Raw genomic sequence first — 21,188 nt, forward strand, 5'->3', positions numbered from 1 at the left:
GTCTGCACAGCCTGATACACACCCGCACACACACAGATCCTATTCCCAGAGGAACAATGGTTCCGTGCCGATCAGAATCAGTTCCTGTTCTGTCTCTATCTCAACACTTTCAGAGATGCTAGTGTTGTTGTTGTTGTTGTGAGGAAAAAACATTTGGTGGGATGGAGGGGGATTGACAGATTGATGGAGGAAAGTGGTGCACATCCTTCTGCCCATAAAGTAACCAGAAGAAGACAGCCATCTGCTGTCAGACAGACAGATTGGACAGGATCTCTGATTGGAGCTGTTGGGTGTTTCTTACTGTGAGTATTGAATTGGATCTTACTTGGAAACATATTCCCTCACCCTGATCTGTGGGAAATGCTTTTGTCAGGTGTACTTTATGTGTAAGAAAGCATCATTCTACCTTGACAGACTAATTAGTTACAGTACACATATAATGATATCAGTCTAACATTATCTAACATTAGGCAAGTCAGTTAAGAACAAATTGTTATTTACAATGACGGCATATCCCGGCCAAACCAGGACGACGCTGGGCCAATTGTGCGCCGCCCTATGGGACTCCCAATCATGGCCGGATATGATACAGGCTAGTTCATATGCCTTGTGACCGTGATATATAGGCCTAAGGCCGAGACAATAAGAAGACACAGTGGCAGAATAAATTCAACCACACCTTTGTTTCATCACAAAACCTGAGAGCAACATCTGTCCTGTGAAGTCCACAAAGCATATTGCATGTAACAAACAGTTACATGACCTACAGAATGGTCAAGTCAGTTAATGTTTCCCACATTTTCGGACTACTAAACAACTATTGATTTAGAACCAGGGAGAGTAACCGCAAGTCGCAGAGAAAACAGGAGCTGCCTCCAGTATTCCAGCACCATTTCACCTTCAACATTTCACCCTCATCAAATCACCTATGCCTAGTTTAATACAGAGACAACTAAAATATACCAAATACAATTTAGTCTAATCAATGTACGCTAAATATGATGTGGCTGTTCTGATTTCTCTGTGTGTGTGTGCATCCGTGCAAGTAGAAAAAACATGTTGACTCACCCTACTTGTAGAGAAATGCCAATTCCATCCTACTCTCTTTCATGTTGATGAAACGGTCTATGACTCTGTCATACAGTAAATGCTTTTAGTTTTTGTTGTCCTAGGCCACCTGGCTAAAATGCTTGCTCACTAGCCTAACTTCCTTTCATGGGCAATGTTAGCTAGTTAACATTAACCTTCTACATCTAGCTACATATTGAACTTCCATCCTCTCAGGTCAGGGCACCATATATGAATTTATGGTTGGATCAGAATCTCCATCATTGGCCAGTACAGAGAATTATGTAAAACCACAACTCCAAATCCCTTTCTCCATCTATGGATAATTTAGGAAATGTCCCATTTTAGCTAGCTAGCCACCGGAGGACAACAACATGAGATGCAACAATTCAAGTTGTTTCTGTCTATGACGTGTTGCTCTCGTGACGTGATTGGAGTGAAGCCAAATCCAAACTGGCTTCCCTTGACACATTTTTTTGGTGCACCAGGATCATTCACAGTTGAGCTCACTCAGTTTATTTCAACACTGATTGGCTATTATTTTATACTTTTTTATGAATGGAGGCCAAATGCTTGCTGGCTTCCCTTGCATTGAACGCTACATGCGGCAACAATGTCATACTCTTTTTGACCAGACAGCATCAAATAGATGGCCTGCACATATAGAGACAGAGGGGCGCTATTTCGCTCACTCGGATGCTTTCTCCGGTGAGATACATTCAGCCTTGCAAATTAATGGAAAATTATGAAACACAGAGACGAATAGTCCATTTAATATATACATATATATATATATTACTGCTCAAAAAAATAAAGGGAACACTTAAACAACACATCCTAGATCTGAATGAAAGAAATAATCTTATTAAATACTTTTTTCTTTACATAGTTGAATGTGCTGACAACAAAATCACACAAAAATAATCAATGGAAATCCAATTTATCAACCCATGGAGGTCTGGATTTGGAGTCACACTCAAAATTAAAGTGGAAAACCACACTACAGGCTGATCCAACTTTGATGTAATGTCCTTAAAACAAGTCAAAATGAGGCTCAGTAGTGTGTGTGGCCTCCACGTGCCTGTATGACCTCCCTACAATGCCTGGGCATGCTCCTGATGAGGTGACGGATGGTCTCCTGAGGGATCTCCTCCCAGACCTGGACTAAAGCATCCGCCAACTCCTGGACAATCTGTGGTGCAACGTGGCGTTGGTGGATGGAGCGAGACATGATGGCCCAGATGTGCTCAATTGGATTCAGGTCTGGGGAACAGGCGGGCCAGTCCATAGCATCAATGCCTTCCTCTTGCAGGAACTGCTGACACACTCCAGCCAAATGAGGTCTAGCATTGTCTTGCATTAGGAGGAACCCAGGGCCAACCGCACCAGCATATGGTCTCACAAGGGGTCTGAGGATCTCATCTCGGTACCTAATGGCAGTCAGGCTACCTCTGGCGAGCACATGGAGGGCTGTGCGGCCTTCCAAAGAAATGCCCCCCCACACCATGACTGACCCACCGCCAAATCGGTCATGCTGGAGGATGTTGCAGGCAGCAGAACGTTCTCCACGGCGTCTCCAGACTCTGTCACGTCTGTCACGTGCTCAGTGTGAACCTGCTTTCATCTGTGAAGAGCACAGGGCGCCAGTGGCGAATTTGCCAATCTTGGTGTTCTCTGGCAAATGCCAAACGTCCTGCACGGTGTTGGGCTGTAAGCACAACCCCCACCTGTGGACGTCGGGCCCTCATACCACCCTCATGGAGTCTGTTTCTGACCGTTTGAGCAGACACATGCACATTTGTGGCCTGCTGGAGGTCATTTTGCAGGGCTCTGGCAGTGCTCCTCCTGCTCCTCCTTGCACAAAGGCGGAGGTAGCGGTCCTGCTGCTGGGTTGTTGCCCTCCTACGGCCTCCTCCATGTCTCCTGATGTACTGGCCTGTCTCCTGGTAGCGCCTCCATGCTCTGGACACTACGCTGACAGACACAGCAAACCTTCTTGCCACAGCTCGCATTGATGTGCCATCCTGGATGAGCTGCACTACCTGAGCCACTTGTGTGGGTTGTAGACTCCGTCTCATGCTACCACTAGAGTGAAAGCACCGCCAGCATTCAAAAGTGACCAAAACATCAGCCAGGAAGCATAGGAACTGAGAAGTGGTCTGTGGTCCCCACCTGCAGAACCACTCCTTTATTGGGAGTGTCTTGCTAATTGGCTATAATTTCCACCTGTTGTCTATTCCATTTGCACAACAGCATGTGAAATTTATTGTCAATCAGTGTTGCTTCCTAAGTGGACAGTTTGATTTCACAGGAGTGTGATTGACTTGGAGTTACATTGTGTTGTTTAAGTGTTCCCTTTATTTTTTTGAGCAGTGTATATTTATCAATATTTTGGGGAAGCCTGGCTTCTCTTGGCATCCATGAATACACGCCACTGGTGCCTTCCTCAGTCAGAGTCAGAGTACTTAACCCAGTCTATATTCACTGTCAGTCTCTTCTATACACCTTACAGATTGGCAGGTAGTTAGAGCAGTGTTTCAGGGTTTGATAGAAGGACTGTAGTGAGGGTAAATGAGGCTTTGACAGACACAACTCTGTCACAGTCTATCAGTGAAGCACTCAACCAAGCCCCCCTCTCCAGAGCAGAACCTCGAGGCCAGGGGAGAGACAGGTGAAGTCTGGGAGATATGAAGAACATCAACAAACTAGGCCAGTATCACCGGTGTAGTGTCATACCCTCCCCACTCATTTAATGTATTCCATTTTTCATTCAACCTTTATTCATACAGATTAATTGAGATAACATCTGTTCAACTCACCAGAGATGTTTTTTTCTCCTCCAAATGGTTATGAGCTGACAGACAACAAGCGTTTCTCTGAGTGTCCTTCCTCTAAAGCACTTTCCTTTCTTTCATCTCTATAAGAGTCACTGGGTAAGGGGGGGGCGTGATGAGGAGAGAGAGAGGGAGGAGGATGAGTAGAAAGAGAGAGAGAGAGAGGGAGAATGTAAACATCAGCGAGGTAGAGAGAACACAGCATTAGGATGCTCAGTGGAGTTCTGTTCTAGAATGCCCTCCAGCTGTAGACAACAAGTCAGAATGCACAACTACTGAGAAATCAGACCACGTAGTCTGTCACTAATGTCTAGAGTAGAGGCAGAGGGATACCAGTCAGGTATTTAGCGCCTAGAAAACACCGTTTTTGACTGATTTGTTTTTGTTTGTCTTTCAGCACTGGTTGGGTTTTACAAAATGTATTGCCAAACAAATGAAATGTAAGTACATGAATGCATGACCATGTATGACTATTGAATTATGCATGATGATATGCAGTTGCGAATTTGATTGGGTGATTGAGTCGTTTGCAGTTACTACTAGTTAGGTCACAGCAACTACTATAAAAAGCCTCTGTTCTAACATGTGACCTCTCCCCCCAGCCCAGCCTCCATTCACCATGTGTTTACGTGTAAAGTTTTACCCTCCCGACCCGGCTGCCCTGAAAGAGGAAATCACAAGGTAAGAGACTAGAGACAGAGTCTGACAGGCAGAATGGAGTGGGCTTATAATAGAGGAGACTAGGGTGCCAGCCATGCACTGCTGTCAACCCAACCGGGAGGGAGGGAGGGGGAGGGAGGGAGGGAGGGAGGAGGGAGGGAGGGAGGGAGGGGAGGGAGGGAGGGATAGGTGGTAGGAAAAGAGAGTGTGGATTTTGCCTACAGTGGGTGCAATGGATTTGAAGAATTGGTTTGGTCCAAATGGTCCAAATGACGTTGGATTCTTCCAACAGTGGGCATTCACTCTCTTTCATCTGATTGAAACTTCTCATGTTGATGCTGAATTTTACACACATCTAGAATATCAGTGGTAGACTACAGGCATGAATGAGTGAGCACAAGCTGATTTTAGGGGTATCAAAAGCCTATAGTGAATCCGTTTGTAGGAGGATTTAGACCAGATAACTCTTTCTTTAAGTTGCAATGTCAGGTCACCCTGCCTGCACAATGTGGTACTCTATCTCTGACAATCACACTACGGTGTAGAGGAGGAGGAAGGAGGAGGAAAGAGGGAGGAGGAAGGAGGGAGGAGGAACGGCTGCCTTCCTCACACCTCACCTAGTTAGTCTGTGTCCAAATGGCATCCTATTCCCTATGTCGTGCACTAAGACCAGAGCCTGGTCAAAAGTAGTGCACTATATAGAGAATAGGGTGCCATTTTGGATGCAACCCTAGTCTCTTCATCATGCAATCTAGCCCCTTTCACTTTCCACTGCTTCCCATTGTCTCATAACCCCAGTCAGAGCTAGGGAGGGAGAGAACGCTTCCCAATCCTCTACCATCTGGTGATGCTGCCAGCAGCACCTTCTGTAAAGACTAGACACACACACACACACACACACACACACACACACACACACACATTTTGCTGTATGATGAATAATGGTATTTATTGCTTTACTGCTCTTAGAGAAGATAAGCCACTGGTATGTGAAATTAATGCTGGGTAAGGTATTCTGAAATGTGCATTTTCTTGGGATGCAGTCTGAGGCAACTTGATCTCATATGAAACGTTCACATGAATTGCAAGAGCCTGAATAACAATCACATTCTCAACCAGAAGACTGAAGGAGGACTCTCCATGGACCACAGCTAAACTGATCTATAAACCCAAAAGCACATTTCTTGTGTGCTGGCCAAGTAACAGTCTGTCACAGAAGACTACAGTTAAACCAGTAGATCACGAGGAGTTAATTATACCTCAAATCATAACTAAATCACAGATGATATGTGAAATCATAGAGGACAGAACCAGGGTGAAAGATAATCATCACAGATCCACTCAGATCCACTCAGATCATGATAAGTGAAGTTCTATTTGAAGAGGAGGGTGGTACTGCAGTGTAGGAGGTAAGGATGTGGTTAACAGAGCAGGTTCTGAATGAGACTCGACAAGGTTATGTATTAATGATGGGGAGATGGGAACTAAAAGCCTGGGGTGAATCCAAAATGGCCCCCTATTCTCTATATAGTGCACTACTTTTGGTCAGAGCCCTGGTCAAAAGTAGTGCCATTTGGGACACAGACTGGTTTTCCATATATTTATTAGCTAGAGTGTATATTATGTTGCACCAGGCGAAGTCAGCAGCACTCTGCAGGGAGGAGAAGATGTGAAGGCAGAGTATAGAGTTGTGACTTATCTGACTTTACGTGTTCAGGTCTCAGGCAAGGTTAGGCTACTCATCACACAAACAAGCTTGAGTCACAGAATTAAACCTCTATTGCATTACTTATTCCTTTCATTTCCTCGTGGGGCAAAGGGCCTATGTTGCATAGAGACACTATATTGTTTATGCTGCTAACCTGGTAAACCTGCTGAATGCTGATATTCCTGCACCAAAACATCCCTGACAATGGCTCTTTTCCGCTCATGTCTTAACACACCTGGACACATGGAGTTGCCTGTAGACAGTTTTATCTATTGTGCCGTTTACTTTCCAGCAGGATTCTAACCTATTTGATATTGAATTGGAGAGGAAGCCGTCTCCACGTTGTTTTGTCATCCTGTGTAGAACGACCCAGTAGCAACCAGGGGACTGTTTGTTTGACTCAAACTAGTAGAAGTGGAAAAGTTATTTCATCATCCTGCTTTATAGAAGAGTCTCATGTCGACAGAACTCTGAGGGAGAGAATTCTTCACTATCTCCTCAACCTGAGAGATAAAAGGTTCCAATTAAGAGAAGGGCCAGAAAAGGTGAAGTCCCCTCTGTGTTGGGCTGTGGAAGTGGCTGTGCTTTAGCTGGGAATGGAATGGTCTCCTGGCCCTATAGGCTAGAGGCAGGAAGGAGCAGAGACAGACTCAGAGAGATGCGCCATTATTCGCCTCAGGCCTTCCTTTACCAAACACTGTCTATCTCAAACACTCTCCTCTACAAACCCTTTCCAAACAACCAACAAACGAACAAAGAGTTAGGTGAAGAACATCGTCTGGGAATTTAAGATCAGGGCTCTCTTTGGCCGTCTGTATGACCCACTCATCCCTTTAAATGGAGCTACAAATGGAATGAAAGAAATTAGAAACAAATCATTTAGGTTCAGCTTGTTTGGAGTGGACCAGAAAACACACTGTTTCTGATGTTCCTTTGCAGATATCTAGTCTTCCTACAGATCAAGAGAGATCTGTACCATGGCCGTCTCCTGTGTAAGACGTCGGATGCTGCCATGTTGGCTGCCTACATACTACAAGGTAAATGGACCACAGCAACCCCATGTATTTCTTGCCTATTTTTTTATTTAACTAGGGAAGTCAGTTAAGAACAAATTCTTATTTACATTGACGGCCTACCGAAAGGCAAAAGGCCTCCTGCGGGGACGGGGGCCTGGGATCATTTTTAAAAATTTGAAATACAATATAAATATAGGACAAAACACATATCACTACATAAAGAGAAACCTAAGACAACAACATAGCAAGGCAGCAACACATGACAACACAGCATGGTAGCAACACAACATGACAACAACATGGTAGCAACACAACATGGTAGCAGCACAAAACATGGTACAAACATCATTGGGCACGGTCAACGGCACAAAGGGCAAGAAGGTAGAGACATCACACAAAGCAAAATACATCACACAAAGCAGCCACAACTGTCAGTAAGAGTGTCCATGATTGAGTCTTTGAATGAAGAAATTGAGATAAAACTGTCCAGTTTGAGTGTTTGTTGCAGCTTGTTCCAGTCGCTAGCAGCAGCGAACTGAAAAGAGGAGCGACCCAGGGATGTGTGTGCTTTGGGGACCTTCAACAGAATGTGACTGGCAGAACGGGTGTTGTATGTGGAGGATGAGGGCTGCAGTAGATATCTCAGATAGGGGGAGTGAGGCCTAAGAGGGTTTTATAAAGGTGTTTGTTATAAGACTTAATGGAAAAATAGCACTGTCACCTATTGTTTTGATTGTGATGTGAGTGTGTGAGTTGAGGTAGTGGTGGAGGTATAGGTCTAGAGCTCAGGCTGTAGCCTCCAGCACTGTGGCAGCATCCTCATTGGCATTCAGGCAGCTGATTTAAGGCTTGGCTCTCCTGCTCCCCTGCCACACAGAGACAAGCCCACCATTGTCTGATTGTCTGGGCCTGGCTCTTACAGAATCTCAGGGCTGCATGAAAGAACAGCAGTAGAACAGCCTGGTTAACCTATAGCAGAGATATAGAAGAGAAGCTCTGATGGCATATACCATGACTACAATACATGTGGTTTATAACAGCCAGATCACTAGGCTTTATGTCATATTGGTTACATAGGTCTTCCCAGTAATGTATTTGTGTGTTGCAGACATCACATGTAAAGTTGTTTCTGTTGTCTCCTGTGTTCTCCATCCTCCCCCAGCTGAAGTTGGTGACTATGATCCTGGAAAGCATCCTGAGGGCTACAGCTCTAAGTTCCAGTTCTTCCCTAAACACTCAGAGAAGCTGGAGAGACGCATCTCTGACATCCACAAGACAGAACTAATGTAAGGTGACACCTGTCAGACTCCTCATTGTGATTTTATTTGACACATAGTTCACTGTCTCTGTCTGTAGTCTCCATGCACACCTGGTTCTGAACATGGACATCATCCATCCCAATGCCTCATCCCTCGCTCTCTTTCCCTTTCTTTCTGCTCTCTCTCTCTCTCTCTCTCTCTCTCTCTCTCTCTCTCTCTCTCTCTCTCTCTCTCTCTCTCTCTCTCTCTCTCTCTCTCTCTCTCTCTCTCTCTCTCTCTCTCTCTCTCTCTCTCTCTCTCTACCAGATGATTATGATATTTGACATAGCGCTTGTAATTGAATATAGTGTCATCATCAGCATGATGATTGTGAGCCTAATTTGATACAAGATCATCCTATCTCTCCTAGATAGAATGTTACATCCATGATGAAAATAGATATTGTGATGAGATACATTATGCATGACCCTAGCTAAGCCGTAGATATGCAATTTCATATCCACATCATATGCTGAATATACTATATTTTCCTAGCTGCTATTTGTCCAACTCTTCCTGCTTATGGATAGTGGGTGAAGGGACCGCAGTGACCTTAAGAGTGTGTGTGTGTGTGTGTGTGTGCGTGCATGCGCATGTGCGGGTGTGTGTGCGGGTGTGTGTGTATTTCTCAGTACTGTACTGCTGTGTCATTAGTTTGTGGCAACCTGGGACAACTCTGCCAGTCAGCTGAACATCACATCACCCTCAAGAGGCTCTCTCTCTCTCTCCCCTCCCCCTTCACAGTATATGCAGTATCCATATATACAGACTCTACTACTGTAGACCACCTACAGGATCTTACCTTTGCTGCCCTCTAGTGTTGGTCTCTCTCATCTTTCACTCACTGAAATGAATGAAACAACATTCACTTTACAAATCATTAGCTCACCGCTGGAACCTTTTTCATCCATCATCACACAGCCCACCCCACAGTAATCTGTCAAGTCCCAGTAGACTGATGTTGTGTCCTCATCTCACAGAGGACAGACTCCAGAAGAGTCAGAGCTGAACTTCCTGCAGAAGGCCCAGGAGCTGGAGACGTATGGTGTGGACCCTCACCCCTGCAAGGTACAAACACCATGATAAGAGAAGGGTCCATTATAGCTCTGCACTGGCAGAGTCCTTTTAGCTCTCTATTGATTCCAGTACAGCCTGAACCTCATTTAATACAATATGATTTCTTTGCTATTCTGTTTGTGAGGCCAGTTGTACATTACATACAGATGTCGGATCTTAATTTGACACCTTTCGTCGCAGGAGGAAAATAATCCTGCAGCAGGAGGATTTGAATAATGAAGAAATATTTAAAATCGCCGCCAGGGGACAGCTGGAAGCGGTGTTTGTATACAATACAGTACCTTACCTACAGTGTACAATCCAGGAAAAAAGTATTTGATCACCTGCTGATTTTGTATGTTTGCCCACTGACAAAGAAATGATCAGTCTATAATTTTAATGGTAGGTTTATTTGAACAGTGAGAGACAGAAAACAACAAAAAAATCCAGAAAAACGCATGTCAAAAATTTCAACAATTGATTTGCATTTTAATGAGGGAAATAAGTATTTGACCCCCTCTCAATCAGAAAGATTTCTGGCTCCCAGGTGTCTTTTATATAGGTAACGAGCTGAGATTAGGAGCACACTCTTAAAGGAAGTGCTCCTAATCTCAGCTTGTTACCTGTATAAAAGACACCTGTCCACAGAAGCAATCAATCAATCAGATTCCAAACTCTCCACCATGGCCAAGACCAAAGAGCTCTCCAAGGATGTCAGGGACAAGATTGTAGACCTACACAAGGCTGGAATGGGCTACAAGACCATCGCCAAGCAGCTTGGTGAGAAGGTGACAACAGTTGGTGCGATTATTCACAAATGGAAGAAACACAAAAGAACTTCAATCTCCCTCGGCCTGGGGCTCCATGCAAGATCTCACCTCGTGGAGTTGCAATGACCATGAGAACGGTGAGGAATCAGCCCAGAACTACACGGGAGAATCTTGTCAATGATCTCAAGGCAGCTGGGACCATAGTCACCAAGAAAACAATTGGTAACACACTATGCCGTGAAGGACTGAAATCCTGCAGCGCCCGCAAGGTCCCCCTGCTCAAGAAAGCACATATACATGCCCGTCTGAAGTTTGGCAATGAACATCTGAATGATTCAGAGGACAACTGGGTGAAAGTGTTATGGTCAGATGAGACTAAAATGGAGCTCTTTGGCATCAACTCAACTCGCCATGTTTGGAGGAGGAGGAATGCTGCCTATGACCCCAAGAACACCTTCCCCACCGTCAAACATGGAGGTGGAAACATTATGCTTTGGGGGTGTTTTTCTGCTAAGGGGACAGGACAACTTCACCGCATCAAAGGGACGATGGACGGGGCCATGTACCGTCAAATCTTGGGTGAGAACCTCCTTCCCTCAGCCAGAGCATTGAAAATGGGTCGTGGATGGGTATTCCAGCATGACGATGACCCAAAACACACGGCCAAGGCAACAAAGGAGTGACTCAAGAAGAAGCACATTAAGGTCCTGGAGTGGCCTAGCCAGTCTCCAGACCTTAATCCCATAGAAAATCTGTGGAGGGAGCTGAAGGTTCGAGTTGCCAAACGTCAGCCTCAAAACCTTAATGACTTGGAGAAGATCTGCAAAGAGGAGTGGGGCAAAATCCCTCCTGAGATGTGTGCAAACCTGGTGGCCAACTCCAAGAAACGTCTGACCTCTGTGATTGCCAACAAGGGTTTTGCCACCAAGTACTAAGTCATGTTTTGCAGAGGGGTCAAATACTTATTTCCCTCATTATAATGCAAATCATTTTATAACATTTTTGACATGCGTTTTTCTGGATTTTTTGTTGTTATTCTGTCTCACACTGTTCAAATAAACCTACCATTAAAATTATAGACTGATAATTTCTTTGTCAGTGGGCAAACGTACAAAATCAACAGGGGATCAAATACTTTTTTCCCTCACTGTACCTTATGTAGGCTACGTGCCGGCTACAGCGTGTCGTGTGGATTATAATAAATGGACACAGCCTGCGATTGAACTAAATTTTGACAGTTCATTCATAAGCTTAGGATATAGTTGACCCTTGTACTGTATGTCGTAGCCTAGTGGAGACCAATATCTATCTCATGTTATTAAGCTATATAAAATGGTGGTTGTTGATGTGTATGGTTGCATTTCAAATACATTTTGGTACATTTGAATGTTGCAGTTTTAGGACCAAGACCTAGCGTTTGAGTGAGTGAGAAAATAATTTTGATAGCATGCCCTGATCCCATTGACTCAACTGCTATTTTTCAGGGACTCACAAGGCTCATTTGAATTTCTTGATGTAGCAGGAAAATTCTCTGCGACAAAAGAGTGATCAAGTTAAGATCCGACATCTGTACAACAACATACACCGTGTATTCAATACTTGTGTTGTGTCTGTGTCAGGATGTGTCAGGGAACCCTGCCTTCCTGGCCTTCACTCCGTTTGGCTTCACTGTCCTGCAGGGGAACAGGAGAGTCCATTTCCTCAAGTGGTGAGTAATAATATGGTTAGCATAGTCATAACTTTTGTCAAGCCTTCATTGTTTTACAGCCAGAAATAGTTGCATAAAATGTAAGAGATGTAAGTGTGAAGTTGTTGCATAAAACGTGCGACATTTGGCTTGCCTATTGTTAGCAATTGTTCTATTTAACCTGGCAGTCCAGAATCCCAGTCTCAGACCTAAACCTATTTGTCCATCCTCCTAACTATAAAACAGAGCTGTTCTAATCTGCCAGTTGGTCACAATGAATATTTCAACGCTTCTCAATGTTCTGTTCGGTTTTGACTGGTCTTGTCTTGTCTTGGTGGGTAGGGACGAGGTGACAAAGCTGAAGTTTGAGGCAAAGACATTCCATATATATGCAAATCAGAAAGAGGTGGGTTCCATGACATGCATTATTAAAATGGGTTCCTTTCTGCTCTGGAATTACACAGTGAAATTCATGTAGATAAACCTGTTTTATGCATTGGAAATGGCCTTTGGGGAGAAGGTGTAATTTAGCCGTAATAGAGAAGCTAATGACTTAACTGGACATAAGATGTGGGTCCATTGTTGATAGATAAATGTGTACTCATTGTAGTCTTGTTCATAGAAATAGAATGAATAGAAGTGGTGTCTCCATTCAAGTCAATGATTGCTTAATTGGTGGACTGGCAGCCATTTTGTGTGTACCCATGCCAGAAAGTAAAAGCAGGAAGTGCACCCTTCAATCTGTGCTGTGATTTGAGTCAACTCAACTGGCATTACAAAAAATGTATTCCATTGCATGAGCCACATCAGTTAGCATAATTTGAATGAACATTCTGCATTACCATGGCAATCCAGCCTCAGTTTATAGAACATTCCAAAATACCATGTAAATTATTGCATCACAATACCAGGCAGCCATTGCAAGTGTACCCATGAGTTTACCAGTCAAATGCCAGGGTAAGAGCTTCCAAACCCGTTCTATTCATTCTATTTCTATGGTTTTGGTAGCCAAGTCAGAAGATGTGAATTACAAGATGTGCATACTCTGTCATACTCAGATGTGCATACTCATACCTACATGTGTATACTCACTGCAGGACAAGAAGATCATCTTGACATATTTTGCACCTACACCTGAGGCCTGTAAACATCTGTGGAAGTGTGGAGTTGAGAATCAGGCTTTCTACAAGTGAGTTACACTGACTATCAGTAATTTAATCAATCAATCAATCAATCAATCAATATATGATACAATGTACACTACTGGTCAAAAGTGTTAGAACACCTAATCATTCAAGGGTTTTTATTTATTTTTTACCCTTTTCTACATTGTAGAATAATAGTGAAGACATCAAAACTATGAAATAACACATCATATAGTAACCAAAAAAGTTTTCAACTAATGAAAATATATTTTATATTTGAGATTCTTCAAAATGACAGCTTTGCACACTCTTGGCATTCTCTCAACCAGCTTCATGAGGTAGTAACCTGGAATGCATTTCAATTAACAGGTGTGCCTTCTTAAAAGTTCATTTGTAGAATATCTTTCCTTCTTAATGTGTTTGAGCCAATCACTTGTGTTGTGACAAGGTAGGGGTGGTATACAGAAGATAGCCCTATTTGGTAAAAGGCCAAGTCCATATTATGGCAAGGACAGCTCAAATAAGCAAAGAGAAACGACAGCCCATCATTACTTTAAGACATGAATGTCAGTCAATACGGAACATTTCAAGAACTTTGAAGGTTTCTTCAAGTGCAGTCGCAAAAACCATCAAGCACTATGATGAAACTGGCTCTCATGAGGACCAACACAGGAATGGAAGACCCAGAGTTACCTCTGCTGCAGAGGATAAGTTCATTAGAGTTACCAGCTTCAGAAATTGCAGCCCAAATAAATGCTGCACATAGTTCAAGTAACAGACACATCTCAACATCAACTGTTCAGAGGAGACTGTGTGAATCAGGCCTTCATGGTCAAATTGCTGCAAAGAAACCAATAAGAAGAAGAGACTTGCTTGGGCCAAGAAACACGAGCAATGGACATTAGATCGGTGGAAATGTGTCCTTTGGAGTCCAAATTGGATATTTTTGGCTCCAACTGCCGTGTCTTTGTGAGACGTGATGTGGGTGAACGGATGATCTCCGCATGTGTATTTGCCACCGTAAAGCATGGAGGAAGAGGTGTGATGGTGTGGGGGTGCTTTGCTGGTGACACTGTCTGTGATTTATTTAGAATTCAAGGCACACTTAACCAGCATGGCTACCACAGCATTCTTCAGCGATACGCCATCCCATCTGGTTTGTGCTTAGTGGGACTATCATTTGTTTTTCAACAGGACAATGACCCAACACACCTCCAGGCTGTGTAATCGCTATTTTACCAAGAAGGAGAGTGATGGAGTGCTGCATCAGATGACCTGGCCTCCACAATCCCCCAACCTCAAACAAATTGAGATAGTTTGGGATAAGTCGGACCGCAGAGTGAAGGAAAAGCAGCCAACAAGTGCTCAGAATATGTGGGAACTCCTTCAAGACTGTTAGAAAAGCATTCCAGGTGAAGCTGTTTGAGAGAATGCCAAGAGTGTGCAAAGCTGCCATCAAGGCAAATGTTGGCTACTTTGAAGAATCTCAAATATAAAATATATTTAGATTTGTTTAACACTTTTTTGGTTACTACATGTGTTATTTCATAGTTTTGATGTCATCACTATAATGTATAAAATAGTAAAAATAAAGAAAACCCTTGAATGAGTAGGTGTTCTAAAACTTTTGACCGGTAGTTTATGTGCTATTATTACAATGTTATTACATTGCTAAATCTCTTTGTCTCTGTTCACTCACAGGTTGGACAAGTCCAGCCAGGTCAGAACGGTGTCCAGCAGTAATCTGTTCTTCAAAGGAAGTAGATTCAGATACAGGTAAATACATGTACTGGCTATAAGTAACGTTTTGAAGATCCTTCAGTTCAGTTTTTGGTGATAATGCATGGTTGAGTGTTATGTTTTGTTTCTGTGTTGGCTCTCAGTGGCAGGGTTGCTAAGGAAGTGATGGAGCAAAGTGCCAAAATAAAACGGGAACCTCCAGAGATTCACAGGTGAGCCTTGGTGCTTTTGAAGTCTGAGTTACACCATGACAGTTAGTTTGATGTCTGAGTTACACCATGGCTGTGTTTAGACAAGTAGCCCAATTCTGATATTTCTTCCACTCATTGGTCTTTTGACCAATCACATCAGATTTTTTTCAGATCTGATCTGAATGGCCAAAAGACCAATTATTGAAAACAATATCAGAATTGTTAGTTTGTGAATGTTGCCTACAACTCTAGATGGTGTGATTCCCACATGGCCCACATACTGAATATACACTATATGTTCCTGGACTGTGAGTCCCTTTGGATAAAACTGTCAGCTGAATTACCTCCACTATATATCATCCTATCTAGAACCTAAAAGGGTTCTTCAGCTGTCCCCATAGGAGAACTCTTTGAATAACTATTTGTTTCCAGATAGAACCCTTTTCGGTTTCATGTAGAACCCTTTACACAGAGGGTTCTAAATTTAACCAAAAATGGTTCTACCTGGAATCAATAAGGGTTCTCCTATGGGGACAGCAGAAGAACCCTTTTGTAACCCTTTTTTCTAAGAGCGTATGCCTTTAACCCCAACATGTAACATGTTTCCACAGGGCTGGTCTGGTACCCAGTAGGAGCTGTCCTTCCATCACCCACGGCCCAAGGCTGACCAGTGTCCCCCGACAAAGACGGAGAGCTGTACACATCTCCATCATGGAGGGTAAAACACACACTGGCCCCTCTCCACACACATCAGTTACAATCATTTACAGTAGACATAGATAGGGCTGGATTAAGTCTACTTATGTGTGTAACAAAAAGTTATAGCACACAGATGGCTGGTTTGCCAGACCCAAATAAAGCCTATTCCTGGACTGAAAAATATGCTCAATGAATAATCTCCATTGAAAGTGCATTTTAGCCCATTAGTAAACTGGTCCCAGATTGCATCTGCACCGCTAGCAGAGCTACTTTAAACCCTACTTTTTCTTTAGAAGTGCCTTACAAAGCAGCTGCCATAAGATTTAAACGTGTCTGAGGTCTATGCTGCTATGGTACTTCACTGCTTTAGTGTCTGAATAGATTATAGCCTTACAGTGCCTCTATTCTGGGGGCTTTTAACACACACACACACACACACACACACACACACACACACACACACACACACACACACACACACACACACACACACACACACACACACACACACACACTGACGCACAAAGCTTGTCTTGAGCAGTAACCTGAGTAGTACCATTGCTATGAGAGCGGAGCAACAGTTGTGTGTGTCATTCAGGCTTATCCACACACACACACACACACACACACACACACACACACACACACACACACACACACACACACACACACACACACACACACACACACACACACACACACACACACACACACACCAAAGGCTGCACCAATTATCTATTCTCCTTTGTCATTCTTGCAATTCTCTCAAGAGTTGCTGTGACTGTAAGGTATTATTGTGGCAGGAGAAAGTCACTTTGCTGGTTTGTAAAGAACATTCACAGTCCCTTTTACAGTATAAATGGGAACGTGAAGTAGCAACTTACCTACATGATGTCGGTTGAATTGTATTGTATTGTACAATGACAGGTCCTGATATTGAACCCCTCCAACCCTGTCCAAACCTTTCCTGTTCTTCATTGGTATCTACAGTGGTAATAATACCCAGCCTAAAAATAGCCCTCCTGTCAGGGCCTCTCCATGTATGTCACTATGGAGCATATGGTTAGAAGGGTAGCAGTTTTAGGGGGGGGGGTAGGATAACCACACTGCAATTGGGCCACATTTCTGCTCTCCCAGCCTGCCTGGCTGTCATAGAGACAGAGTGGTGTAGTGTAGCCAGCCATCGCCAGTCACAAGGACAAAGGGATAGGGGACAACAGCAGACAGGGGACAAGGGACAAAAGTAGAGCGGACAGACACAGGGGAAGAGTAGGGTGGTAGGGCAGTTGTAGGACGGTGATAGGACGTTAGTAGGGCAGTTGTAGGACAGTGGTAACTTGGACGCCGGTACAGTGCGCTTATTCACTCCTTCAACAGCCACCATGGTGAAATGCCTGATCCGGATCGAGACCAAGGTGAATGTGCATCTGTGCATGATCAACCACTGCTACCGTGATATGAAGGTCCGCGTCCTCCAGCTGGGGCCCAGACTCATGGGCAAGGTTCTGGGGGCCATACCCATCTTCCCTGCCCTCCCTGGGGTACACTCAGCCTCCGGGTTTGGGTCCGCAGAGGCCTCCAGGGCTTCGTCCAGGCTGAGCGTAACACCTCCTGGTTATGGCTCCAACAGGCCAGGTAGCTCCTCCGAAGGTAAAGGACCTCATCATCATGGCACAGGATTCAGAATCCCTTACTAAACCATCCAGGGTTACACTTACACATCTTAAAGAGCAAGTACCTCATCGTGGCACAGATTCCTCCATCTAGTGTTACAGATCTTAGTAACATTGCTTTGAAACAGCTTTGGAAGCCATGACCCTGGAGTCTGGGGTAACACAAGAAGCCTTCGAGGAACCTCTTCCTTCTCAGATTCCCTGTTTTCGTTAGAGATGGAACGATGGCATGCGGCTAGACGGAAGTATTTGGTTTGGGTCTGGTGTTGTGCAAAATGTTGTCTCGAGTAAATGTTATGGCCGACGGCTTTCATTGATTTGGTTTAAGGTCATGTTAGTAGTGTTGTAGAGTGACATCAGTGGCTGCATTGTATGTCTGTTGTTTATGTGAAGCAGTGTAGTGGAGCATTTGGAGAGGATTGTTTGGGGTATTTCAGGTATTCATGGGTTGCATGTTTCGTCACAATATTTTTTTGAATGTTTTTTTGGACTGACGCCCAAATAAGCAATTTGCTCAATGCATCGTCAATGAGCAATGATGAAGATTTCATCAAAAGTGGCTTGGAAATACAATGCCATTCAAAATGAGGCAAATAATTAGTAGGAAAACCTTTTTTTCATCATTTTGATGTCGCCAGATTGACTTTAGATGTACAGTCGTGGCCAAAGGTTTTGAGAATGACACAAATATTAATTTTCACAAAGTCTGCTGCCTCAGTTTCTTTAGATATTTTTGTCAGATGTTACTATGGAATACTGAAGTATACTGCTCCAAAAAATAAATGGAACACTTAAACAACACATCCTAGATCTGAATGAAATAAATAATCTTATTAAATACTTTTTTCTTTACATAGTTGAATGTGCTGACAACAAAATCACACAAAAATAATCAATGGAAATCCAATTTATCAACCCATAGAGGTCTGGATTTGGAGTCACACTCAAAATTAAAGTGGAAAACCACACTACAGGCTGATCCAACTTTGATGTAATGTCCTTAAAACAAGTCAAAATGAGGCTCAGTAGTGTGTGTGGCCTCCACGTGCCTGTATGACCTCCCTACAATGCCTGGGCATGCTCCTGATGAGGTGGCGGATGGTCTCCTGAGGGATTTCCTCCCAGACCTGGACTAAAGCATCCGCCAACTCCTGGACAGTCTGTGGTGCAACGTGGCGTTGGTGGATGGAGCGAGACATGATGTCCCAGATGTGCTCAATTGGATTCAGGTCTGGGGAACAGGCGGGCCAGTCCATAGCATCAATGCCTTCCTCTTGCAGGAACTGCTGACACACTCCAGCCACATGAGGTCTAGCATTGTCTTGCATTAGGAGGAACCCAGGGCCAACCGCACCAGCATATGGTCTCACAAGGGGTCTGAGGATCTCATCTCGGTACCTAATGGCAGTCAGGCTACCTCTGGCGAGCACATGGAGGGCTGTGCTGCCCCCCAAAGAAATGCCACCCCACACCATGACTGACCCACCGCCAAACCGGTCATGCTGGAGGATGTTGCAGGCAGCAGAAAGTTCTCCACGGCGTCTCCAGACTCTGTCACGTCTGTCACGTGCTCAGTGTGAACCTGCTATCATCTGTGAAGAGCACAGGGCACCAGTGGCGAATTTGCCAATCTTGGTGTTCTCTGGCAAATGCCAAACGTCCTGCATGGTGTTGGGCTGTAAGCACAACCCCCACCTGTGGACGTCGGGCCCTCATACCACCCTCATGGAGTCTGTTTCTGACCGTTTGAGCAGACACATGCACATTTGTGGCCTGCTGAAGGTCATTTTGCAGGGCCCTGGCAGTGCTCCTCCTGCTCCTCCTTGCACAAAGGCGGAGGTAGCGGTCCTGCTGCTGGGTTGTTGCCCTCCTACAGCCTCCTCCATGTCTCCTGATGTACTGGCCTGTCTCCTGGTAGCGCCTCCATGCTCTGGACACTACGCTGACAGACACAGCAAACCTTCTTGCCACAGCTCACATTGATGTGCCATCCTGGATGAGCTGCACTACCTGAGCCACTTGTGTGGGTTGTAGACTCCGTCTCATGCTACCACTAGAGTGAAAACACCACCAGCATTCAAAAGTGACCAAAACATCAGCCAGGAAGCATAGGAACTGAGAAGGTGTCTGTGGTCCCCACCTGCAGAACCACTCCTTTATTGGGGGTGTCTTGCTAATTGCCTATAATTTCCACCTGTTGTCTATTCCATTTGCACAACAGCATGTGAAATTTATTGTCAATCAGTGTTGCTTCCTAAGTGGACAGTTTGATTTCACAGAAGTGTGATTGACTTGGAGTTATATTATGTTGTTTAAGTGTTCCCTATATTTTTTTGGAGCAGTGTATAATTACAAGCATTTCAAAGGCTTTTATTGACAATTACATGAAGTTGATGCAAAGAGTCAATATTTGCAGTGTTGACACTTCTTTTTCAAGACCCCTGCAATCCGCCCTGGCATGCTGTCAATTAACTTCTGGGCCACATCCTGACTGATGGCAGTCCATTCTTGCATAATTAATGCTTGGATTTTGTCAGAATTTGTGGGTTTTTGTTTGTCCACCCGCTTCTTGAGGATTGACCACAAGTTCTCAATGGGATTAAGGTCTGGGGAGTTTCCTGGCCATGGACCCAAAATATTGATGTTTACTTCCCCGGGCCACTTAGTTATCACTTTTGCCTTATGGCAAGGTGCTCCATCATGCTGGAAAAGGCATTGTTCGTCACCAAACTGTTCCTGGATGGTTGGGAGAAGTTGTTCTCGGAGGATGTGTTGGTACCATTCTTTATTCATGGCTGTGTTCTAGGCAAAATTGTGAATGAGCCCACTCCCTTGGCTGAGAAGCAACCCCACACATGAATGGTCTCAGGATGCTTTACTGTTGGCATGACACAGGACTGATGGTAGCGCTCACCTTGTCTTCTCCGGACAAGCTTTTTTCCGGATGCCCCAAACAATCGGAAAGGGGATTCATCAGAGGAAATGACTTTACCCCAGTCCTCAGCAGTCCAATCCCTGTACCTTTTGCAGAATATCAGTCTGTCCCTGATGTTTTTCCTGGAGAGAAGTGGCTTCTTCGCTGCCCTTCTTGACACCAGGCCATCCTCCAAAAGTCTTTGCCTCACTGTGCGTGCAGATGCACTCACACCTGCCTGCTGCCATTCCTGAGCAAGCTCTGTACTGGTGGTGCCCCGATCCCGCAGCTGAATCAACTTTAGGAGACGGTCCTGGCGCTTGCTGGACATTCTTGGGTGCCCTGAAGCCTTCTTCACAACTATTGAACCGCTGTCCTTGAAATTCTTAATTATCTGATAAATGGTTGATTTAGATATCTTACTGGCAGCAATATCCTTGCCTGTGAAGTCCTTTTTGTGCAAAGCAATGATGACGGCATGTGTTTCCTTGCGGTAACCATGGTTGACCGAGGAAGAATAATGATTCCAAGCACCACCCTCCTTTTGAAGCTTCCAGTCTGTTATTTGAACTCAATCAGCATGACAGAGTGATCCCCAGCCTTGTCCTCGTCAACACTCACACCTGTGTTAATGAAAGAATCACTGACATGATGTCAGCTGGTCCTTTTATGGCAGGGCTGAAATGCAGTGGAAATGTTTTTGGGGGATTCAGTTCATTTGCGTGGCAA

The 21,188-nt window shown here is 44.4% G+C and overlaps 1 protein-coding gene across 1 annotated transcript in view; it reads left to right on the forward strand.

Annotated features, from left to right (window-relative positions):
• Window positions 1–21,188, forward strand: part of LOC106587600 (FERM domain-containing protein 5) — a 122,927-nt gene that overhangs the window by 99,264 nt on the left and 2,475 nt on the right. Inside the window, exons 3-13 of the mRNA XM_045708769.1 lie at window positions 4,300–4,342; window positions 4,505–4,583; window positions 7,210–7,307; window positions 8,449–8,572; window positions 9,565–9,652; window positions 12,030–12,118; window positions 12,440–12,503; window positions 13,195–13,286; window positions 14,944–15,018; window positions 15,126–15,194; window positions 15,785–15,891. Coding sequence (XP_045564725.1) covers window positions 4,300–4,342; window positions 4,505–4,583; window positions 7,210–7,307; window positions 8,449–8,572; window positions 9,565–9,652; window positions 12,030–12,118; window positions 12,440–12,503; window positions 13,195–13,286; window positions 14,944–15,018; window positions 15,126–15,194; window positions 15,785–15,891 — 928 coding nt within the window. The remainder of the gene's footprint in view (window positions 1–4,299; window positions 4,343–4,504; window positions 4,584–7,209; window positions 7,308–8,448; window positions 8,573–9,564; window positions 9,653–12,029; window positions 12,119–12,439; window positions 12,504–13,194; window positions 13,287–14,943; window positions 15,019–15,125; window positions 15,195–15,784; window positions 15,892–21,188) is intronic.

The sequence above is a fragment of the Salmo salar genome, chromosome ssa26 (assembly GCF_905237065.1).
Source record: "Salmo salar chromosome ssa26, Ssal_v3.1, whole genome shotgun sequence".
NCBI classification, from domain to species: Eukaryota; Metazoa; Chordata; class Actinopteri; order Salmoniformes; family Salmonidae; genus Salmo; species Salmo salar.